Source organism: Pleurodeles waltl, chromosome 8 (genome assembly GCF_031143425.1).
Source record: "Pleurodeles waltl isolate 20211129_DDA chromosome 8, aPleWal1.hap1.20221129, whole genome shotgun sequence".
NCBI lineage: Eukaryota > Metazoa > Chordata > Amphibia > Caudata > Salamandridae > Pleurodeles > Pleurodeles waltl.
In genome coordinates this window covers 1,401,672,580-1,401,696,004 of record NC_090447.1, presented here as the reverse complement: position 1 = coordinate 1,401,696,004, position 23,425 = coordinate 1,401,672,580, and the positions used below count along the sequence as shown (strand labels likewise).

The 23,425-nt window shown below is 41.3% G+C and overlaps 1 protein-coding gene across 2 annotated transcripts in view; it reads right to left on the bottom strand.

The window, feature by feature from the left end:
* Nucleotides 1-13,431: 13,431 nt before the first annotated feature.
* IFNGR2 (interferon gamma receptor 2) overlaps nt 13,432-23,425 on the bottom strand; it is a 77,629-nt gene continuing 67,635 nt past the window's right edge. Inside the window, exon 7 of one of the 2 annotated variants that reach the window (XM_069202459.1) lies at nt 13,432-14,489. In XM_069202459.1, the coding sequence (XP_069058560.1) occupies nt 14,379-14,489 (111 nt within the window). In that variant the 3' untranslated portion in view covers nt 13,432-14,378. The remainder of the gene's footprint in view (nt 14,490-23,425) is intronic. The other variant, XM_069202460.1, reaches the window with a different exon arrangement.

The window sequence follows — 23,425 nt, the reverse complement described above, 5'->3', positions numbered from 1 at the left end:
TCAAGCCACTCCACAGCAGTTCCCTAAAGAGCCTCATCATCAAAACTGTGTTCCTAGCTGCCATCACCACAGCACAATGCAAGTGTGCTTCAGGCACTGTGTGCTCATCCACCACATCCCACCTTCTTCCTCAATAAGGTGGTCTGCGAACACTGCCATCCTTTCTGCTGAAAGTTGTGACGCCGTTTCGCATTGGTCAAACCATCACCCTGCAGAATTGTATGCTCCACCTCTATGGAGGAGAAGATACTCTATCACTTGAACCCCAAAAGAGGGCTCATTTTCTACATCATACCCCTCAGGTGGACGATCAGCTATTTGTGGGGTTTGTCGGAGCGAAAAAAGGCAAGGGTGTAGCGAAGCATACAATCTTGTGCTAGATCAGACTTTAAAATAGGTTCAGATACATATTGGCTAAAAAGGAAAGTGTAGAAGGACTGCATGCTCATTCTACCAGGGCCAAAGCTGCTACTACTTGACTAGCACACAGGCCGTATTTATACTTTTTTAGCGCCGCATTTGCACTGCTTTTTGATGCAAAAACGGTACAAACCTACAACATACAATTGTATTTTGCAAGTTTGCACCGGTTGTGCGTAAAAAAATGACACAAATGCAGCGCAAAAAAGTATAAATACGGGCCACAGTGTCTCTGTCCTAGACAGAAGCCAGCCGGCTACATGGGCGCCCCACCATAGGTTCATGAAGTACTATTACCTGAACAGTCACATCCACTGAGGGCACTTAACCTGCTAGTTTATGCAGGACCTTTCCGGTTTTAGTCCATTCAAAGCCCACTTCCAATTAGGTATTGCTTTGGTATCTATTCAGAAGGTGAAGAATCTGTGGCTAGAAGTCTCTAAAAGAACAAGTTACTTACATTTGGTAATGCTGTTTTTGGTAGAGACTGTCTAGCCGCAGGTTCCTCTCTGCCCTCCCATCTCCCTGTTCTGTGACTGGATTCTACCCATCAATACGTTCCAAAGTCTAGGAATCTGCACCCTAGTACATCAATTTGCTTGAGGCTTCATGTCTGGGAATGGCGCCTATATAGGCTCTGTACGTCACTTCCCAAGTGGAATGGAGTCCATGGGGAGCCACATGGCTCCTCATCCGGGGCGCAGAGGTACTACAAAAACGTTTCCTGACAACCCCCATTGAAATGACTCCTGTCTTAGCAAAGTCATGCCCCCTTACCCAATGGCCATGCCCAGTGGACTTCTGTCCCCCAGGCATGGCCATTGGGCACAGTGGGATGTAAGGGGGCCCAAGTTAGGCCCCCCGTGCCACTGTAAAAAAAAAAAAAAAAAAACAATCTTACCTTAACTTACCTGGGATGGGTCCCCCGTCATCCATGGGTGTCCTCCAGGGGTGGGCGAGGGAGCGGTCCCTGGGTGCAGGGAAGGGCACCTGTGGACTGCTTCCATTGTCAGAGACCATGGAAGTGGCCCACATGTCTCTTAACGCCCGCCCCTTCCTGTGCGTCAAAATGACGCGGGAGTATAAATAAGGTGCACAGGCTTTAAAGTCATTTTTTTGGATGGGAACGCCTACCTTGCATTTATTAACGCAAGGTGGTTTGCCGCATCCAGAAAAATACACAAACGTAGGGATTTTGACGTTTGCAGGTTCGGGCGTCATTGTATAAATATGGGGCAAGGTTTGCGCTGAATGTGCGTCAACATTTTTTATGCACATTTGGCGCAGACAGAGTATAAATATGCCCCTTTTGTGCCCGACTGAAACTATTAACTAGTTTCAGTAGGTCAAGTTATGACTTGAGAGCGCACAATACTTAGACCAAGACTTTGGTCTCGCCAAAGGAAGCACCTCTCACAGAAAGGACTTGGCATTCATTCCAACCCAGCAACTTGTGTTTTATGCTTGAGGAAGAAACGGTCTACCTTTAATTAGAAGTGGCTTTTATATTTAAATCAACAGTGAGTGAATGTGTATCTTGCAGCAATTTCACTATTTTGGAAGGATGTGCATTTGCGTTACAGGGCTTAAAAATGGCAAATATCGAGACAGCACATGTTATTCTTGCAATGAGAATTGCCAGCTGTATGCGCAATTGTAAGTTTTCCGCAGAAAGAACTGCACGCATGGGCAAGCACTCTCAAGGGCCAGGCAGTGTTTTACCTTACAGGTAATTACATTAAGGTAACTACATCACCTGGATCCTGAAAACAATTGAGGTGGTGTCAGGCCTGCAAACTCGGATATGCCCCAGTAAAAAAAACTCTTAGTTAATCATTTGCCTTTGAAGGAACCAATGTTTGTTTAGATAGAGACCAATACTGGTTTGCAGAGACCAATGCTTCTTGGAACTAATACTTGTTAGAGACCAATGCTTGTTTGGGAACAGGTGTTGCACAAGTCTCCAGCATCCCTATGACTCAGAGTGAGTGTGGCTCCCAGTGAATCAGACTGGGTGTGGCTGGATGCAGCAGGTATTTAAACCACATCCGGCCTGAGTGAATTGCTTGCTGTAAAGGTCACCGGCTGCAGAGAAAGGAATCGTTGGTGCTCTGCCTTTGATCTTCACGTTCTGTTCTGCATCTTGGAGGCCACTACTGGAAGAAAAGGAGACCGAGGGAATTAACCCTTAAAAAGGCAGAAATGAGCTGCATGCGATTTAAGAACATGTATTGCTAAAACTTTATACTTGCTGACTTGAAACTTGATAAGCAAATGTTCCAGGGTGCGATGTGATGCACCTAAAAGGGCATATCTTTTGGTTTTAAGGTCATTGGGATGTCCGTCGCTTGTCATGCTATAACACTAGTTGCCTGCATTATACCACAGAAAGCAGTTTCTATCAAACAATTAATATGAAAACTATATACTGCAAATATGTTTATTTTTGCTGAGTTTCATGTGGCATTACTATTGTTGTTAGTGATATAATGTACTGTGAATACGGTTACTATTGCGGAGTTTAAAGCGACATTTGCATTGTTTCAAGTTTTTTCTGGTGATGCTGAACATTCTGTGCTTGTCGTTTATACAAATTTGAAGCTCATCTTTGGCATGCTCAAAATTATACTGTGATGCAACAGCGATATACCTGTTGTTCATGAAGTAGAAAGCTATTGATTAACCCTAAGTTTTCATAGTAATACGTGAACTGTAATCCTTGATATTAACCCTATATTTTCAGTGGGATATAAACACTGAAATGCTGAAATGTATTCCTCGCAATACTAGCACAGTATAATGATTAACCCAGGAATATCTAGAGAATCTATTTCCCGGACAGGTTGTTATTATTGTTGCCTATGTAAATGTCTATGAGTCGAGTGAGTCAGCATCTTGGGAAATCTCATCAAGGTGAAACACGCAAGATACCACTGAATGTCAAAGAACACCTAGGCAGGCTTGATGTGATGAGGGACTAATCTGGGATCACAGTGGAAGTAGTTATACACAGTATAGGAGGTTCAAGGATCTGATTTAATTTGAGGTAATCCACATCATTTCCAAAACTTCCTAGAGAGGGAGAGCCATCAAAAGTGGGAAAGGGGACCCCCAACAGGTACATCTAGCTTGCACATCATAGCTTAACAGTAGAGTATACATGAGATATTACTTATTTGACTGAAGTGTAATTTATCCTAGGAAAGACAGGCTCTTCAAGAACCATCACTAGGTGGACGGATAAAGCCCTGTGACTCCAGTCTCTCTCTCCTCCTCTCATCTATCCCCTTTTCCCCGGGATGTTGCGGTGCCAATCATATGTATTCAAGTGGGAGGCACGCATCATTTAGGTGGAAGTGGGAACAAGCAGCTTGGTAAACATTGTGCCTCTGAGGGACAAACAGGTTAGTGCTTGACAGGGGAGCATTGGCGATTTCTCTTTTTCACCTATAGAGCAACCCTGGTTGTACTTAAGATGCGAAAAAAAAAAGAATGAAAGAGACAGAATGCATTGCTGTCGTACTTAAGGAGGTTAAAACTTGGTGCCTCATTTTGAGTTTGGCAGAATAATTACTCGGTCACAAACAAGATGGTAGGCTCAGTCAACTGATTACAGGTGAAGTGCATCATATAGAACAGCACTTGTAATAAGACAGACATTATATCCATCACGTTTGTGATGAAGTTTCCTCGGTGGCGCAATGCATGGATTTTGCCACTTTGTAACCCTTTGTGCTACAGCCTGTGCCAGACATAATGTATGCAAAGGGGGCACTTTTAACGCCTGATCAGAGTAGGAGTTAAAAGGAGGCATGCCATTGTTTTCAATGGGCTTTGCAGGATTAGCATCAACATGAATTACGCTAATCCTGCAAAGCTCTGACCTTGCGCCAAACATTTTGACACTAGTTCTCCTAACTACCGCCATGGTGTGCTGTATCTTAGATATGGTGCACACATGGTGTTGGGGGGGTAGGGTGCTAATGAGTGCATTCTTAAATCAGGGCCTGAATGTATAAGTTGAGGCCCACATTTTGCGTCTGGGTTGTGTCACTTTTTTTGTACAACAACCTTGATGCAAAATCTAATTTGTTAAATATTGTAAAGCGCTCAAATGTATTCATGATCGACCTGCTAAACATATGTGAGGTCATATGCGATGTCACACAGTGAAGCAACGTGCTGTGATGTCATGAGCCATGCTAAGGTGAAACAGTTATACAGGTTAATGAAATACACTTTTTTTAAAATTGTGAACAGAGTTTATCACACTTTTGCTGCAAGAGGCCTTTAAACAATGAAGGTGTTTCTAAAAATTAAGCGGTGCAGGACACCCTAGTTACTTCCTTCCTTACTTTAACTTAACCTTTAAATAAATTGTCTGTTTACTACAATATAAATGTTCGTGCTGAGTCGAGTAAACAGCAGCCCTGTGATGCGGTTGACCAGGGCGCCGCATGTAACGGTCAGGAGGGCCACATGCGGCTCCCAGGTTATACTTGGAGTATCACCGTTTTATAGGGACCACTAGCACCAACCTGAGATATTGCACCTAGTCTGTCCACTTCCACGGGCCATCTAGTAACCATATGATGTATAGTACCTTTGTTGCTCACTTCAGATGGATAGGCAACAATGGCCTATGGATGGTACTGCAGCCTAATGAAGAAGCTTGTACAGAAGTCAAAACTGCATGGAGCGTAGTGTCAGTAGTACATGCACTGTCATTTCCATGTGAAGATTGTTTAATAATACAATAAGCTATCACTTTCTCTTATAAAATAGTCAAGTGTAATAGCTTTGATGTAATTGGGGTGCATCCATAAAGTCACAAATTCATCCAGCCACCCATTAACTCAGTTACTCAACCATTCATAGATTGATCATTTTGCTTACACTATACCTCTTCGTGCACTGTCACTTATCCACCCAAGGCCGAACTCATCCATCCAATTTCTATTGCATTATAACATTCACCAATCCAGGAACACCAATCATTGAAAAATTAATTTAACTTATAAAACAGTCAGGCTTAATTGCTTTGGTGTAATATGTCGGCATCCATTGATCGAGGTTATTCAACCATTTATCCACTTATGAATACACTTACCTTAGTCGTATTTCAAAAAGATGACATTCACATTCACCCACCTTGGTAATCAATGAAGAATCACTCTCACTTAAAGTCTGGCCCACTGGCAATGGTGGAATGTTGGAGAGATAAATAAGTGCAAGACTGAGTAAAAGAAGAATAGCACTCGTTTCCCATGGTGATGTGGAAAGCAAACAAAAGTAGTTATTTCTCAAAGCTGGTTTGTCTGCAGCTCAGGCAGTTCACTATTTGGCATCCACCTCCAGTGGCTGCCAAGCTTCGCCATAGAGAAGGCTGGCCCTGGAATAAACATTACTGCAGTAATATATGGAGAATGACCTGCTGTACAACAACACGTAGGAGCATGTACTACTGTGCATCTGTGCATGTAGGCATGGGGGTGCTCCACTGATACGATTGCACAAGTAAGTTATTGTAAGTTAATGGCGGGGAGAATTAACCCTTTCATTGCTAGGCCTCCATACATTTTTCCCCACATAAGGTACCCATGTCAAATTTGTGCGCCCCCCCCCCCCCCCCCCCTCTCTCTCTAACATCCTGTGGGATTTTATAGGTACCTAGTGTTTGTGGATTCTCCTGGAAGGGACTGAGAAAATAGCCAAAATGCAGTTACATTTTAGGTGTTTAGGAAAAATGTGCTGCAGAAGAAAGCGTCTGTTTTTTCATCCTGCGAATTACATCAATGAAAGCTTTGTAGTGCTAAAATCACAATCTTCCCAGCTTTCAGGAACAGGCAGACTACCTAATTTTTCAACATGGTTTTGGCATTTTACTGGGACACAGCCCATTTTTCCTATTTTATGTGCTTTCAACCTCCTTCCAGTTAGTGACAGAAATGTGTGTGAAACAAATGGATCCCAGAAAGCTATATATTTCTGAAAAGTAGAAAAAAAAAAACTGAATTCAGCAAGGGTTCATTTTTGTAGATCCTGCAAGGTTTTCCCAAAGAAACCAAGTGTTGAAATAGAACAAAAATATTGAAATTGAATTGGAACCCCCCCCCCCCCCCCCCCACCTCCCAAAAAATAAAAAATAAATAAAGCCATTTGTGTCTACATTTTAATCTGCAACTTCTTCTAAGGCAGATTTTCCAAAAGCAATATACTGTTACATCCGCTGCATGCTTCTGGTTGTGGGGACATATATAGGGCTTGTAGGTTAACCAAGCACCCTAGGCACCCAGAACCAAAAACTGAGCTGTAAACTGCAATGTTTCTTCATTGTGCACCAGGTATACAGTAATTAATTTGGTAAAATATAAAGAGTAAAAAAAGGTATCGATGAAACCTATGTATTTCTGAAATGGGCACAAGATATGGCGTTTAGAAGCAGTGGTTATTTGCACATCTCTGAACTTGGGGGGTTCCCATTCTAGCACATGACTAGAGTTCATTTCTCAAACTGACTTCTTTCTTACACACTGTTTTTCATTTGGAAGGCACAAATGCACAGAAAGACAATTAGTAATAACACTTTTTCTACTATTCTGTGTCCCCCCACCCCCCAAGTCTCCCAATAAAAATGGTAACTCACTTGTGTGGGTAGGTCTAGTGCCCACAACAGGAAACGGCCCAAAATACAACACAGATACATCAAATGTTTTCACTCAAAACTGACCAGATTTTTGCAAAGTGGGTAGTTGTGGCTTTTGGGAACTACCTCAGCTGGCACCCAGGGAAACCTAGCAAACCTATATACAAAAACTAGACACCTAAGGGAGGCCAGGGCGGGGTGACTTGTGGATCTCAACAGTTTTTTTTTAATTTTTTACTGAGAATCCCTTGCAAACCTCAAAACATTGACCAAAAAAAACACAAAAAAACCAAACACATTCTCCTCATTTCTGTGATGGAAAGTTCTGGAATCTACAGAGCCACAAACTTCCATCCAGCCAGCATTCTCCTAAATCTTCTGATGAAAATGGTACCTCACTTGTATGGGTAGGCATTGATCCTGTGACAGGAAATGGCCCAAAAAGCAACATGGATACATCAAATATTTCTAATCAAAATGGACCCATTTTTTTCCAGTGGGTAGCTGTGGTTTTTGTGCCCTACATCAGCCAGCACCTAGGGACACCTAACAAACCTGTACATTGCTGAAAATTAGACACCTAGGGGAATCCAGGATGGGGTGACTTGTGTGGCTCTGACCATGTTCTGTTACCCAGAATCCCTTGCAAGCCTCGAAATGTGACTTTAAAAAAAAAACAAAAATAAATAAAATACATTTAACTCAAATTTCTGTGATGGAAAGAATGTTGCCCCCTTCTGTTGGGGGGGGGGGGGGGGGGGGGGGGGGGGGGGGGAGGGCATAACCATGCCCATGGTGGTGGAAAGCCCCACCCCTCCACTTAAAATGCCCCTAAATAAATCTAATAAAAAAAAACCATGGTGCCTAGTGGGCTAGAGGGATAAAGGCATTAGAATGTAGGGCAGCCCCCACCCCTAGATATACATACAAAATGAATCCCTGGTTCTTAGTGGGCTCTCTGCCCGCTCCCCCCCCCACCCCCCCTCAGGGGAGGGAGATCAGGGGGTACTGCCATGTGAGACAATTACTGAAAAAGACTAAATAAGGCCAAAATATAAAGGGGGAAGCAATCTCTTTGCCAGGGTGCGCACACCCCCCCCCCCCCCCCCACTAGTGTCTACTGGGTGGGTCCCTGCTTCAGGATCACCCTCCTCTTCTGACAGCCTCAGTGATTTTTGGGGGTGCAAGAAGAGCCTCAGGAGCTGAGGAAGATACTCCCCCCCTACTCGTGAGGCTGTTTTGGAAGAAAGGAAATCCCTCTGCTCGCACCAGAGGGATTTTGAGTGCCATGTGTGCGCACGGCAGGAGCCACCCGACACACACGAGCACTGTTGTGTCAGATGGTCCGGCCGTCCAATGTATCAAAAATGTTAAGTGGGAAAATGCAAACTAAACAATACCTTGTGTTCTGCTATTTTCATGTTATTAGACATATGATTACACATATTTACATTTTATTTGAATACCAACCAGCTCTTCCCAATGCCCCTCCTGGGCAGCAATTTCCATCTCTTCCCACAAAACACTTACTTTAGTTGACCACACTGCGTCGGCTGCCCAACTCAACTTGTATCTCCCTTTAAAATGTCCAGTTTATCTATCCTACAGCTCAGGTAATGTTCTCACATGATACTTCTTCACCAGAGCACCTTTGTTGTGGATCTGTTTTGCTACCTCACTAGGAACCTTTAAAAGCATCAGTCCAAACTAATAACCTGTCCACTCCATTCACTGATATACTCACTCAAACTCCTTCCCATATCCTGGTTTCTGTTACCAAACAACAAGGGCATGATTACCAGGGGCGGTCCCTCTATGGGAGCGTGGTGGTGTGGACCTGCTACTGTGAGCCACTGCAACCGGGTCACTCTTTTTAACACATTTCTTTCATTTAAATATTTTCCCTGAACCAGCATTCATTTTTTCCCCCTAGTACGGGTGGGGCTACAGTGCTCTTTCCCAGCAAGGATAGCCTGAGACAACCACTAGAAGGTGAGACAGTGTAAGCTGAACTGCACGTCAGATTGGCTGGTGTTTTCACTGTGGTCAGCCTATCATGCGCATTTCAGGCTTCCAGAGGAAATGTTATCAGGGAGGGGACACAGCAGAGACACAGCCCCATCAGTCTCTGAGGAAGTGTTGTCTGTGCCTGATCCAGCCAATCCTGGCACTGCTCTTTTGCTGTATACATTTATAAACAGCATTAGAGCAGTGCTGGGATGCTTGGGGCTTATCTTGTGTGGGATCAGCATGCACACCTTAACAGTCGAGCAGAACGAAGCAGGAGAATCCAGTTGCCAAGGTAAGATTTATGTTCATTTTAGGCAGTGTCCATGCTTATAACAGACAGTAAATGCATTAGAAATAGAATGTGCACAGATTACCTCTACAATACAAATGTAATTCTGCAACTATTGCTGCAGAATGAAATTCGTATTGCAGGGGTGATAGGGGTATATTTTATTTATAAAGCATTTACTATCCGTTATAAGCCCATTTAAGTTTACACGCCCCACCACTTTCAGAATTTGCCAGCCGCCTCTGCTTAATAAGAGTTGTTGGGGAAAAACATGCAGATATTGGTGTTTAACACTCAACATTTCACATGATACGATTTTCCTCCAGTAAATGTAAGCAGGCTTGACCTGCTGAAATTTAATAAAGGTTGAGTTATTTAACGCATCTGATAATTATCGGATGCGTTAAATGCCTAAACAACTTGTAATTCCAACTCGTGCGTTAACAGGGTAAAGAGCAACTTGTAAGGAGACCCTATAAGTCGTATGAAACCCACGTGCTGTACTTTTGTTACCTGAGCTGTAAGATGCATAAATAATACACATACATTTGAGAATGTAAACACATTATGTTCAGGAAAACCAAGTCTGTGTACTGGAAATCTGCAACTAAAAAAAAGTTATAACAGCAATAATGCAAAAATAACTTTAATATTGTCTGGACATTGTTTGAGAAATAAAAATTAAAAAAATCACATGGAAAGCCTGAAGAGAAAAAAAATAAAATTTAAAAGGCAAATTTAACACTTTATGCACAACAGCTTGTACTGTGACAACATTTTAACTAACACAATCAACTCATCAGTTGCATAAAGCAAATAATAATTCAGGAAGCCTGTTTTATGGCACCTAATTAAAAAACAACTAACGTGTTTGATAAACTTTTCCGAGTCAATCTCTCTCGCTATATATATATATATATATATATATATAAAAATAAATAGATGACCCATGCAGCAGAAGTACTACTTTTAATTACTAGAATATGCTACAAATTTTAATAAAAATATATCAGTCATCCCTCACGACTTCAGAGTGCGAGGTGGCTTGAAGTCAAACGACAATCAAAGGACTAGTTTAAACACCAGATGAAGCACGTGGTTTCATGTAGCATCCGGAGGACCTTTAAAAGCATCCGAGACCCTGCAGATGCCATTTTTTTCCTCAAACTTTCAAAACCCTAACCGTTGTGCATACAGCTAACCAAGGTGGACTCTAGGCCACACAAACATATTCGACTCTAGTGCCCATGTGAGGTCAGGCCATTACACTGCTGAAAGCAAACAACAAGGCTGAAAAATCAGGCTTCAGATCTTGTGCTTTTTTTGTCTATATCTTGAGATAAATGTCTGCAAGGTAGTTAGTTATCTGCTACAAGGTAAATCAATAATGACTGATGACCGTACAGGCCGAAGCCATATTTTTAGCATTCCTTACATTCCACTACTAGATCCATTCCAGATTTTGACACTATCCATAGAAGTAAAATGTAATTCACTGTACATTAATTCTATTCATTTTGAGTGTATGTCATCTTGAAAATCTGGAATGGCACCGCACGTCATCTCTCCTACCCTCTGATTCCCCCTACCACAAATGTGTAAGTCGTCAAATACTCTCATGCTAACCTGGCTTCTGCTGTTACCAATGATCCCTTAGGTCAAGATGTGTGGCCTCTTAGACTTTTACCTCATATCATCCTGCTGCCAAAGGTTCCTTCTGTCTCGGAAAGCTACTGCCCCTTTCTCCCTTTCCAGGGCATTAATTAATTACGTAGATAAAGAATTAAAATGAAGCTCTTCGTATAGTCTGCCTACCACCCTGGACAGAAGTCAATAATTAAAGCAATTTTTACTGAGTGGGTGCCACTGTGAGTGTTCACTACGGCGAGCAGAACTCTGCAAGTACAGTTGTCAAACTAGCTACACACAAATCAGTTTCCACAACTACACAAATTGTGTATGGTTTATCCCTTTGAAAGCGTCTAACAATTTGGGCTACATGTAATGTTTACACAAACCCCTCTACCATTTGTACATCAAAATAAAATACAAAAACAGATGAAGCTGGAAATGAACACACGCACCATGGCCCAACATATGTATGGCTCAATTTCCCATACTCGTGCCTACACGAGGTTCGTGCAACATAAAACACAAATCAAAGCAAACAACAATAACAAATAACCTATCCCTTGGAAAGCGCAAAGATCTTTTTGCCCCCAACTATTAAACACATTTTTTAAGGCTGATTAGTGTTCATAAAACATATCAGAGACCACAATCCTACATCTTGCACAATGCAGATATCTATACGATACCCTGTGCTACTAAAAGTAGTAAATTAAAAATGTATAAGCAGTTACATATTCTTTCAATAAATAAAGCAAAAAAACAAGGGAGACCAAGCAAGAGCCATAAATAAATAATTGTGTGCCATACACATAGCTGCCACATTTCCCAGGGACATGCACAACTACTTAATCCAGTCCAGGTTTTTTTCTTAGAAATGAGCAGGAGTCCCAGAATTCTAAGAACAAAAAATTGGGACTGGCTTAAACAGTCACGCATGGACCTGGGAAATTTAGCAGCTAGGCTACGTGTATTTTTTTTAAAAAAAATTTACAACACATTTAAAACACAAGATTGCAACAAAAAAAATGTGGCTTATGAAAATTTGCAGCACTCCGTGTTTCAACATTTGACAATTTTGCAGAAAAATTACTACACTCACAAAGCTCTGAAAAATCCCATCTTCTCCATTAAATAGAGGCAGCAGCTAGATATGCATCAATATCCTAATGAAAGTATCTTTCCGGTTTGAAAGCCTTCACCATTAAATGTTTCTTTACACTAATACCTATTATCCGGTTATGTCTATATTCAGCAAAAGCAATATTATGGCCCCAATGTAATAACATTTTGACGACAGCAGCAACCGATGACTGGAACTGTTGTGTGAAACTAAGCCAACAAAAATGGCAAATTTTCAGCCTTACACAGGGAGATTCAAGACGTCCTAATTATGTTGATAGCACTCACCCCACCCACAGTGACTTTAAAAGTTTACAAATTAGCTGGACAAACAAGTGAAGAAACAGTAACCGCATACACTGTAAATTACACTATGTTTGCAATCATATTTTGAATCTTTGAGAAAGAAAATGTTGTGCTTGTATTTACAACTACTACTTTTGTATTAGGCAGTATCCTGGGTAATTTTAATCAAAGAAAGTTCAGAAACTGCTTTGGCATAATTTTTAATTCCAATTCTCCCTGCCAGAAAAAATTTAAACCTGATGCTGGTCCAACAATGATGAAAATGTTGAAAGTTTTCAAAATGGGAATTATTCAAAGAAGACCTTATGCAGTAGCTCTTCTTAAATAGAAAAGGGTACATGGCCTCCAGGGTCTGAAAGAGAAAGCTCACATTATTTTGCTGGCGGTTTCTCTACTGACCTCAGTGGCCTTGTTGACGTCGATATTAGACATAACTGTAAACAAGTCCTGAAGTAAAATGTAAAGCATTTGTTTGAAGATCCTTCTTACCTCTCGAAAATAGAGTGATCTTTGTGCAAGTATACTAACTTTTGAAACAGAAGTTCAAAGTTCATTCTTGCTAATACTTACAACTCCTTATCTCGTGTATTGGCCATACAGAAATCTCTGTAGCTTCTTGACGCTCAAGGGCACTTCTACCCTCCATACATGTTGCCTGAAACGTGGCTACTGTATTCAGATACTACTTGGATAACAGTGTGCCTATGCCAACTCTGCTAGAAAGTGATTTAGTAAATTCTCATTGGGAACATATAATCTGATTGTTAGGAATGTGGGAGTGGCTGGTAATCAATAGCTACATTCATCTGTGTCCTCGGATTCAATAGAAACTCTGTTGAAATGTCTTGGTTTTTTTGGAGGCTCCAAAGGATCAGCAAGCCCTGAGCTGCAGTGAGGTTTCCCCTCTCCGACTTGCGTGTACTGCTCCCCTCAAGGGCTGCATGGCTGAAACTTACCAGCAGGAGTGTGTTTAAGTAAAGGTAGTAATGTTTTTTTTTTTTTTTTTTTTACCTGTCCCGTCTGCAGAAATCATGTTTCGTTATGGAAATCTAACTCAGGGTAGCAGTAAAGAATCCCATAATGTACCTCTGCAAACACTGTTATATTATCAATTGCCAACATCCATTAAAAGTGGTTCTAGGGGTGTAACTTTTTTTTTTTTTTTTTTTTAAGTAAATTGCTAATATCACATCCCCTGAACCCTTCTTTGTACGCAGATGTTCTGGGCAGATTCTGGTTTATGACTGAAACCAGTATTTCATCTTCCAGTGGATTGAGACGATAAAAAGAAAACCTTCCAAATAGCCAGCTTCTCCAAAATTCCTTATGCTCATGCAACAAATCTTCAAATACACATACAGAGTGGATAGATCCATGGATAAGAGAAAGTTTGTGTCCATGATTAAAAATAAGTGATGTTAAGCTTATAAACCTGTAAACTTATTTTTAACCCAACTCTGTGCCACTCAGTTCATCATTTCAGAAAAAAGGTTGAGATAAGCAACTAAGATTCAAACTTCAGGTTACATATATCAACCCACGGAGGTATTTTATCAGGGTTTGTAGCCATTGTAGAGAAGTAGTTAAACACACAAGTCATAAGTTGTGCACATATTGCTCATGCAAGGGCATCCTTCCATCACGATGGGTTTCCATGTAATGTCCCATGTTTTACTGGCATCTGCATCATGTACATCCTCTCTCTTTTTACCAGTTGAGGCACATTTCCAATTACCGCACCTACAATAGTGCCTTGTATGATACTGCAGCATAACGTGTCATCTTTGAGCTGGTCAGATGTCTTCGCTTGTTAAACAGTGACTTTCATCCCAAGGAAGATGCAGAAACCAAGCACAGTAGCTTCATCTTCAGCAACACCTTTAGGCATTAAAATGTTTTCATCTGAGCTAGACGACTTTTGAAAACGAAACGTCTTTCTTCTGCATTTGTACAAATTTAAGTAGATGCTTCACTTAAAACAAAAGATAACTTGTCATATTGATCCTCTTCGTTGGCTTGCGATTCCAACTTCTCGATGTATGAGTTCGGACAGTTATCATGCAAATACTAAAAAAAAAAAAAAAGTTACATTACATGGTACACAATACCATAACGCATTATTCAGGAGAAGCAACCCACCCAAGCGATTTAACGTTTTCACCCTTTTCATTCATGAAAATTATTCCTTGATACACAACACAATAAAAAAAAAAAATTATATTTTCTTTTTTAAGTGAACAGTCTGTTGTACAAGAGAATGAAAAAGCAAGCATTATACCAAGTATTTCCATTCATTACACTGCAACACACTGAGGAATAATGCACTACTTTTGTGCAAAAATTTGGAAGCTGGTTCTGCAGGCGGTTGAGAAACCAAGTGTATATTGGTTAAATTAGGAGCACAATATTTGCGGAGGATGGAGTTGTTTAAGAGAAAACCCATAAAGAACTTATTACAACCAGCTGAACAAAAGTGAATTACTTCTTTAATCCGGATAGAGGATCCCAGGTGCAAGGTGCGGGGGTTTCAGTTGCACTCAGGAATGAATCTATTTAAAGATCACCCCAGTCGCTGTGTGGTAAAATGACATTAAGAAAAAGAGATGGGGTTTTCTCGAAAAATTCTGATTAACACGTCTGCCTTGCTATATTGCACCCAAGCATCAATAAAGGTGTTGGAGATACACACGTTTTAAAGATACATGTATGTAATGGTTAATATTTGTAAACTGCACTCGGGGGTTTGCTGGTCATCACAAATGTAATGACATGACATAAACCCATAGCTATAGACATTCTGCTCCTGACAATCTACACATTTGATAAACGTCCAATTGTGTATGTTGTAATAACATACAGAAACCAACGCACAACCTTTCAACCTGACCGGGATGTGGTGAAGATAAGAACACGATTACTTATAGTAATACATGATTCTGGGAAGCTGATGAATATCATTTGGATATATATTTTCTCAAGGGTAAGGATAAACTCCTGCTTTAAAAATACATACGTCAGGAAGTAATTATTATACGGAAATTACTGATAAAGATTTGAGTTAATAGCAAGTTTCCAGAAACGTTTCCTGCTGTAAGAGGTTAATCAGAATTATGTGGCGTTCTGTAAATGACAGGCAAAAAAAACTAATTAACTTCCTGTTTTACGGCCGGCATACAATATATGTTTAAACCTGAAATACACGTTTTTCAACCAGCCGGGTTAATACACTAAAGCACACAGCAATACAAATGACAAAATACATTAAAAACATGTGAAACCGGCATTTAAGTAACACCTCAACTAGAAATATACAATTCTAAGCCAATTATCTCTCAAGCAATGTACCCCAAGGAAACTCTAATAACCTACACCAATTCTGCTTTAATGCCGGCTAAATCTGCTGTAATAGTATTAATGGTGAGCTTCAGTTTGGTCCTCGCCTTATTACAAAGTATTGCTATTTGGACTTCATTTTCTGATTAAATGATGGGAATATTCGTACTGAAATATCCCACTGAATTAGATCATTTTAAGTGAATCATTTAGAAAATGCAAAACAATTTCATACAGTCCATACAGTTTGGTCAACCTTTAGCCTTGGTCCTTGAATATCCGATTTTAAGGCTTGGACAGAAATCAATAACAGTTAATACCAGAAATGCCATTGCAATGCCGATTACCACCCTCCTAATAGCGGCCTGCTGCCCTAAAATGACGGACGGACAGTGGCAGTTTGCTAACAAGTATTATGCTCCAGAAAGGGCCCTTGATGTAATCAGTCCTTTTGAGAGAAACTTGCAGCTTCCTCATGTCTGCTATTACGAGGCCCAGGAGTTAGTCCTAGGTGCTCCTCATCCAGGAGGACAACAGTAATCCTTCACATTACCTTCCAAAAGGGATGTGCACCTTCTGGGTATAGGGGATTTAATGGACATACAGAAGGAGCGGTGGGTGCACACACCCCTGACTGGCAAACCTGTAGAATGCCTCCCATTTGTGAGGCCAGGGAATGGTCATTGTTACGGAAATTCAAGAAATCTCACCGATACAGCTTATCATGCAACTAACACAAGGCATATCTGAGGCAGGCCTGGAATGCGCCAACAAAAGGGCCACTATGAGACGTTCTGGGAGAGGTGAGCCATAACATCCTTTTTTTGCCAAACAACCTTGAACGACTACCAGTGAAACTGGAGAGGAACAGAGAAAGATCTTGGCACAGCCCTGCCACCCACGAGTCTCTAGTACAATTAGAAGTTGGTACATATGAGTGTGGCAGAGAATCCTATGAGGTGATATTAGGGCCCAAGTATTAAGAGGGGCTATGAGATAAACAGGTTTTAAGAAGAAAGCATGGAATGGTCAATGGTTATAGGGACGTTATACAGGGAGTGCAGAATTATTAGGCAAATGAGTATTTTGACCACATCATCCTCTTTATGCATGTTGTCTTACTCCAAGCTGTATAGGCTCGAAAGCCTACTACCAATTAAGCATATTAGGTGATGTGCATCTCTGTAATGAGAAGGGGTGTGGTCTAATGACATCAACACCCTATATCAGGTGTGCATAATTATTAGGCAACTTCCTTTCCTTTGGCAAAATGGGTCAAAAGAAGGACTTGACAGTCTCAGAAAAGTCAAAAATAGTGAGATATCTTGCAGAGGGATGCAGCACTCTTAAAATTGCAAAGCTTCTGAAGCGTGATCATCGAACAATCAAGCGTTTCATTCAAAATAGTCAACAGGGTCGCAAGAAGCGTGTGGAAAAACCAAGGCGCAAAATAACTGCCCATGAACTGAGAAAAGTCAAGCGTGCAGCTGCCACGATGCCACTTGCCACCAGTTTGGCCATATTTCAGAGCTGCAACATCACTGGAGTGCCCAAAAGCACAAGGTGTGCAATACTCAGAGACATGGCCAAGGTAAGAAAGGCTGAAAGACGACCACCACTGAACAAGACACACAAGCTGAAACGTCAAGACTGGGCCAAGAAATATCTCAAGACTGATTTTTCTAAGGTTTTATGGACTGATGAAATGAGTGAGTCTTGATGGGCCAGATGGATGGGCCCGTGGCTGGATTGGTAGAGGGCAGAGAGCTCCAGCCCGACTCAGACGCCAGCAAGGTGGAGGTGGAGTACTGGTTTGGGCTGGTATCATCAAAGATGAGCTTGTGGGGCCTTTTCGGGTTGAGGATGGAGTCAAGCTCAACTCCCAGTCCTACTGCCAGTTCCTGGAAGACACCTTCTTCAAGCAGTGGTACAGGAAGAAGTCTGCATCCTTCAAGAAAAACATGATTTTCATGCAGGACAATGCTCCATCACACGCGTCCAAGTACTCCACAGCGTGGCTGGCAAGAAAGGGTATAAAAGAAGGAAATCTAATGCCATGGCCTCCTTGTTCACCTGATCTGAACCCCATTGAGAACCTGTGGTCCATTATCAAATGTGAGATTTACAAGGAGGGAAAACAGTACACCTCTCTGAACAGTGTCTGGGAGGCTGTGGTTGCTGCTGCACGCAATGTTGATGGTGAACAGATCAAAACACTGACAGAATCCATGGATGGCAGGCTTTTGAGTGTCCTTGCAAAGAAAGGTGGCTATATTGGTCACTGATTTTTTTTTGTTTTGTTTTTGAATGTCAGAAATGTATATTTGTGAATGTTGAGATGTTATATTGGTTTCACTGGTAATAATAAATAGTTGAAATGGGTATATTTTTTTTTTTGTTGAGTTGCCTAATAATTATGCACAGTAATAGTCACCTGCACACACAGATATCCCCCTGACATAGCTAAAACTAAAAACAAACTAAAAACTACTTCCAAAAATATTCAGCTTTTATATTAATGAGTTTTTTGGGTTCATTGAGAACATCGTTGTTGTTCAATAATAAAATTAATCCTCAAAAATACAACTTGCCTAATAATTCTGCACTCCCTGTAGTTAGGCTCACAATTGAAACGTACTAAACCATAAAATTCACCTGTTATAGTTAGAGCTATTTAAAGTTACTGTAACTTGTGCCCCCGCCATGCACAGTTATCTAATCAATAATTTTACTGCAGATGTTACACTGACATTATCAATGATGTTATCAAAGATGTCATGAGTGTTGTAATTTGTGGGGTAATTAACACTGCATGGGGAGGGCACGAGTTATAGGTACTTTAGATAACCAACTATAACAGGTGAATTTCTATGGTTTGATAAATTTAAAATGAGAGCCTAATAATAACGCACAATTAATCTTTGTTTTTTTTAAGTGAATTTCTCTGTTTAAAAATAAATTCTATTTCCCCCAACTATAGCGTCCCTTTAACCTTTGTTTTTTTCAGTGAATTGTGTGAAGTAATTTTTATTACTATATGTTAATCCAACCACTGGCTTTCAGCCAGACCCTGTGGCCAACCCCCTTAACAACCCAACCCCATGCTGCGCACGGCCCTCAAGCTGTGTGTGGCAGCAGCTGGCTGGCTGCAGCCTGTCTCTCTGGGTGTGAGAATGGGTGTGACAATACAGGGAGTGCAGAATTATTAGGCAAGTTGTATTTTTGAGGATTAATTTTATTATTGAACAACAACCATGTTCTCAATGAACCCAAAAAACTCATTAATATCAAAGCTGAATATTTTTGGAAGTAGTTTTTAGTTTGTTTTTAGTTTTAGCTATGTTAGGGGGATATCTGTGTGTGCAGGTGACTATTACTGTGCAGAATTATTAGGCAACTCAACAACAAAAAAATATATACCCATTTCAATTATTTATTATTACCAGTGAAACCAATATAACATCTCAACATTCACAAATATACATTTCTGACATTCAAAAACAAAACAAAAAAAAATCAGTGACCAATATAGCCACCTTTCTTTGCAAGGACACTCAAAAGCCTGCCATCCATGGATTCTGTCAGTGTTTTGATCTGTTCACCATCAACATTGCGTGCAGCAGCAACCACAGCCTCCCAGACACTGTTCAGAGAGGTGTACTGTTTTCCCTCCTTGTAAATCTCACATTTGATGATGGACCACAGGTTCTCAATGGGGTTCAGATCAGGTGAACAAGGAGGCCATGTCATTAGATTTCCTTCTTTTATACCCTTTCTTGCCAGCCACGCTGTGGAGTACTTGGACGCGTGTGATGGAGCATTGTCCTGCATGAAAATCATGTTTTTCTTGAAGGATGCAGACTTCTTCCTGTACCACTGCTTGAAGAAGGTGTCTTCCAGGAACTGGCAGTAGGACTGGGAGTTGAGCTTGACTCCATCCTCAACCCGAAAAGGCCCCACAAGCTCATCTTTGATGATACCAGCCCAAACCAGTACTCCACCTCCACCTGGCTGGCGTCTGAGTCGGACTGGAGCTCTCTGCCCTTTACCAATCCAGCCACGGGCCCATCCATCTGGCCCATCAAGACTCACTCTCATTTCATCAGTCCATAAAACCTTAGAAAAATCAGTCTTGAGATATTTCTTGGCCCAGTCTTGACGTTTCAGCTTGTGTGTCTTGTTCAGTGGTGGTCGTATTTCAGCCTTTCTTACCTTGGCCATGTCTCTGAGTATTGCACACCTTGTGCTTTTGGGCACTCCAGTGATGTTGCAGCTCTGAAATATGGCCAAACTGGTGGCAAGTGGCATCGTGGCAGCTGCACGCTTGACTTTTCTCAGTTCATGGGCAGTTATTTTGCGCCTTGGTTTTTCCACACGCTTCTTGCGACCCTGTTGACTATTTTGAATGAAACGCTTGATTGTTCGATGATCACGCTTCAGAAGCTTTGCAATTTTAAGAGTGCTGCATCCCTCTGCAAGATATCTCACTATTTTTGACTTTTCTGAGCCTGTCAAGTCCTTCTTTTGACCCATTTTGCCAAAGGAAAGGAAGTTGCCTAATAATTATGCACACCCGATATAGGGTGTTGATGTCATTAGACCACACCCCTTCTCATTACAGAGATGCACATCACCTAATATGCTTAATTGGTAGTAGGCTTTCGAGCCTATACAGCTTGGAGTAAGACAACATGCATAAAGAGGATGATGTGGTCAAAATACTCATTTGCCTAATAATTCTGCACTCCCTGTAGGTGTGAGAGGGTGTGTCTGGGGTTGAGAGTGGGTGCATCAGTTTCTGTGCAGATCAGTGAGTGAGTCGTGAGTTTCAGTGGGTGCACGAGGGTCTGAGTGTGTAAAAGGGTTTGAATTGAGAGAGAGGGATCAAGAGAGAAAGGGTGAAAGAGGGGGGGGGGAAAGAGAGGTAGAGCGTTTTTTTAGGCTTTGACGGATGATATACTTAGAATGAGATTTCTGGACAAATTGGAAAAAGAAAATGTATTTATTAATTAAAAAGATTGAGATCATCTTTTAGTATGAACCTTAAACTTTTAAAAAGTTTAAAAGAAATTAAAGTAGGAAAACAACCACAGACATTTCTGGACTAGAACCCTTCAGTGTGAGGATCTGTGACCTTAACCATTATGCCACAGGTGACTTCCTTACTGTATGCATTGCATGGAGAGACAATTGCAATGACCCATTATGGGATGGAAAAAAAGATAGCGAGAAGAAAAAACAAAAAAAACAAACAAAAAAAAAAAACGGTGGTGGAGCCTCAAGGTCCCTGCCGGCATAGCTCCCATAAGCAGGGAGCTGCTTTAAGTAGCTGTTCCCTACATGTGGGAGCAATGTTTTTATCTGACTTCCCTGCACGCATATTTGTGTGCGGGGAAGACAGATGAAAACTCTAGTTTCTGCAAGGGAGAGCTGTTTTGGGTAGGGGGGGGGGGGGAGAGGTGCTCCCCCCTGCATTGAAATAGATGTGCCCCGATAAGGTGGCGGACCATGGGAATGCAAGGTGGCCACGCGCACTCCACTTTTGAAATGATAGATAGATAGATAGATAGATAGATAGATATGGAAAATGTCACTTACCCAGTGTACATCTGTTCGTGGCATGAGACGCTGAAGATTCACATGCTGTGCATTATCCTGCCATCTAGTGTTGGGCTTGGAGTGTTACAAGTTGTTTTTCTTCGAAGAAGTCTTTGAGTCACATGACCGAGGGACTCCTCCCTTTCGGCTCCATTGCGCATGGGCGTCGACTCCATCTTAGATTGTATTCCCCGCAGAGGGTGAGGTAGGAGTTGTGTATATAGCAAAGGTGCCCATGCAATGGAGTAATTATGTATGTACATAAACTGTATTAAAAAAAAAAAATAGTATATATTTACAAGTTTCATTCAACTTATAATGACTAAAGGCTCACGGGGAGGCGGGAGGGCGCATGTGAATCTGCAGCATCTCATGCCACGAACAGATGTACACTGGGTAAGTGACATTTTCCGTTCGATGGCATGTGTAGCTGCAGATACACATGCTGTGCATAGACTAGTAAGCAGTAATCTACCCAAAAAGCAGTAGCCTGTAGGAGTTGAAGTTGTCTGAAATAATGTTCGTAATACAGCCTGTCCTACTGTGGCTTGTTGTGTTGTTAACACATCTACACAGTAATGTTTTGTGAATGTATGCGGCGTAGACCATGTGGCTGCCTTACAGATTTCGGTCATAGGTATATTCCCTAGAAAAGCCAGTGTGGCGCCTTTTTTCCTAGTGGAGTGCGCCTTTGGTGTAGTAGGTAGATCTCTTTTTGCTTTGATATAGCAGGTCTGAATACATTTCACTATCCATCTGGCAATGCCTTGTTTGGATATTGGATTTCCTGCATGAGGTTTTTGGAAGGCTACGAACAATTGTTTTGTTTTGCGAAACTGTTTTGTTCTATCAATGTAATACATTAGTGCTCTTTTAATGTCTAACATATGTAAGGCTCTTTCGGCTACTGAGTCTGGTTGTGGAAAAAAGCCTGGGAGTTCCACTGTTTGGTTTAGGTGGAACTGTGATAAAACTTTTGGTAGAAATTTGGGATTTGTGCGTAGAACCACTTTATGTATTTGTATAAAGGGTTCTTGTACAGTAAATGCTTGTATTTCACTTACTCTTCTAAGAGATGTGATAGCTATCAGGAAGGCTACTTTCCAAGTTAAGTATTGCATCTCACAAGAGTGCATGGGTTCAAATGGCGGTCCCATGAACCGTGTTAACACAATATTGAGGTTCCACGAGGGGACTGGTGTTGTTCTCGGGGGTATGATTCTTTTTAATCCCTCCATAAATGCTTTGATGACTGGGATTCTAAAAAGTGATGTTGAATGTGTAATCTGCAGATATTGCTGTGAGATGTATTTTAATAGAAGAAAATGCTAGTTTAGATTTTTGTAAGAGTAATAAGTAGCTTACAATGTTTTTTGCGGAAGCATGTAGTGGTTGAATTTGATTATTATGGCAGTAATAAACAAATCTTTTCCATTTGTTTGCATAACAATGTCTTGTAGTAGGTTTTCTAGCTTGTTTAATGACCTCCATACATTCTGGTGTAAGGTCTAAATGCCCAAATGCTAAGACTTCAGGAGCCAGATTGCTAGATTGAGCGATGCTGGGTTCTGGTGTCTGATCTGTTGTTTGTGTTGAATTAACAGATCTGGTCTGTTTGGTAGTTTGATTATGAGGTACTACTGACAGGTCCAGTAGTGTCGTGTACCACGGTTGGCGAGCCCAGGTTGGTGCTATTAGTATTAGTTTGAGTTTGTTTTGACTCAATTTGTTTACCAGATAAAGAAGGAGTGGGAGAGGGGGAAAAGCGTAAGCAAATATCCCAGACCAACTCATCCATAACGCATTGCCCTTGGACTGGGGGTGTGGATACCTGGACGCGAAGTCTTGGCATTTTGCATTTTCTTTTGTTGCGTATAGGTCTATTTCTGGTGTTCCCCAGTGTCGAAAGTAAGTTTGTAGTATCTGGGGATGAATTTCCCCATTCGTGTGTTTGTTGGTGATCTCGACTGAGATTGTCGGCCAACTGGTTTTGAATCCCTGGGATGTACTGTGCTATTAGGCGAATGTGATTGTGAATTGCCCAATGCCAAATCTTTTGTGCTAAGAGACAC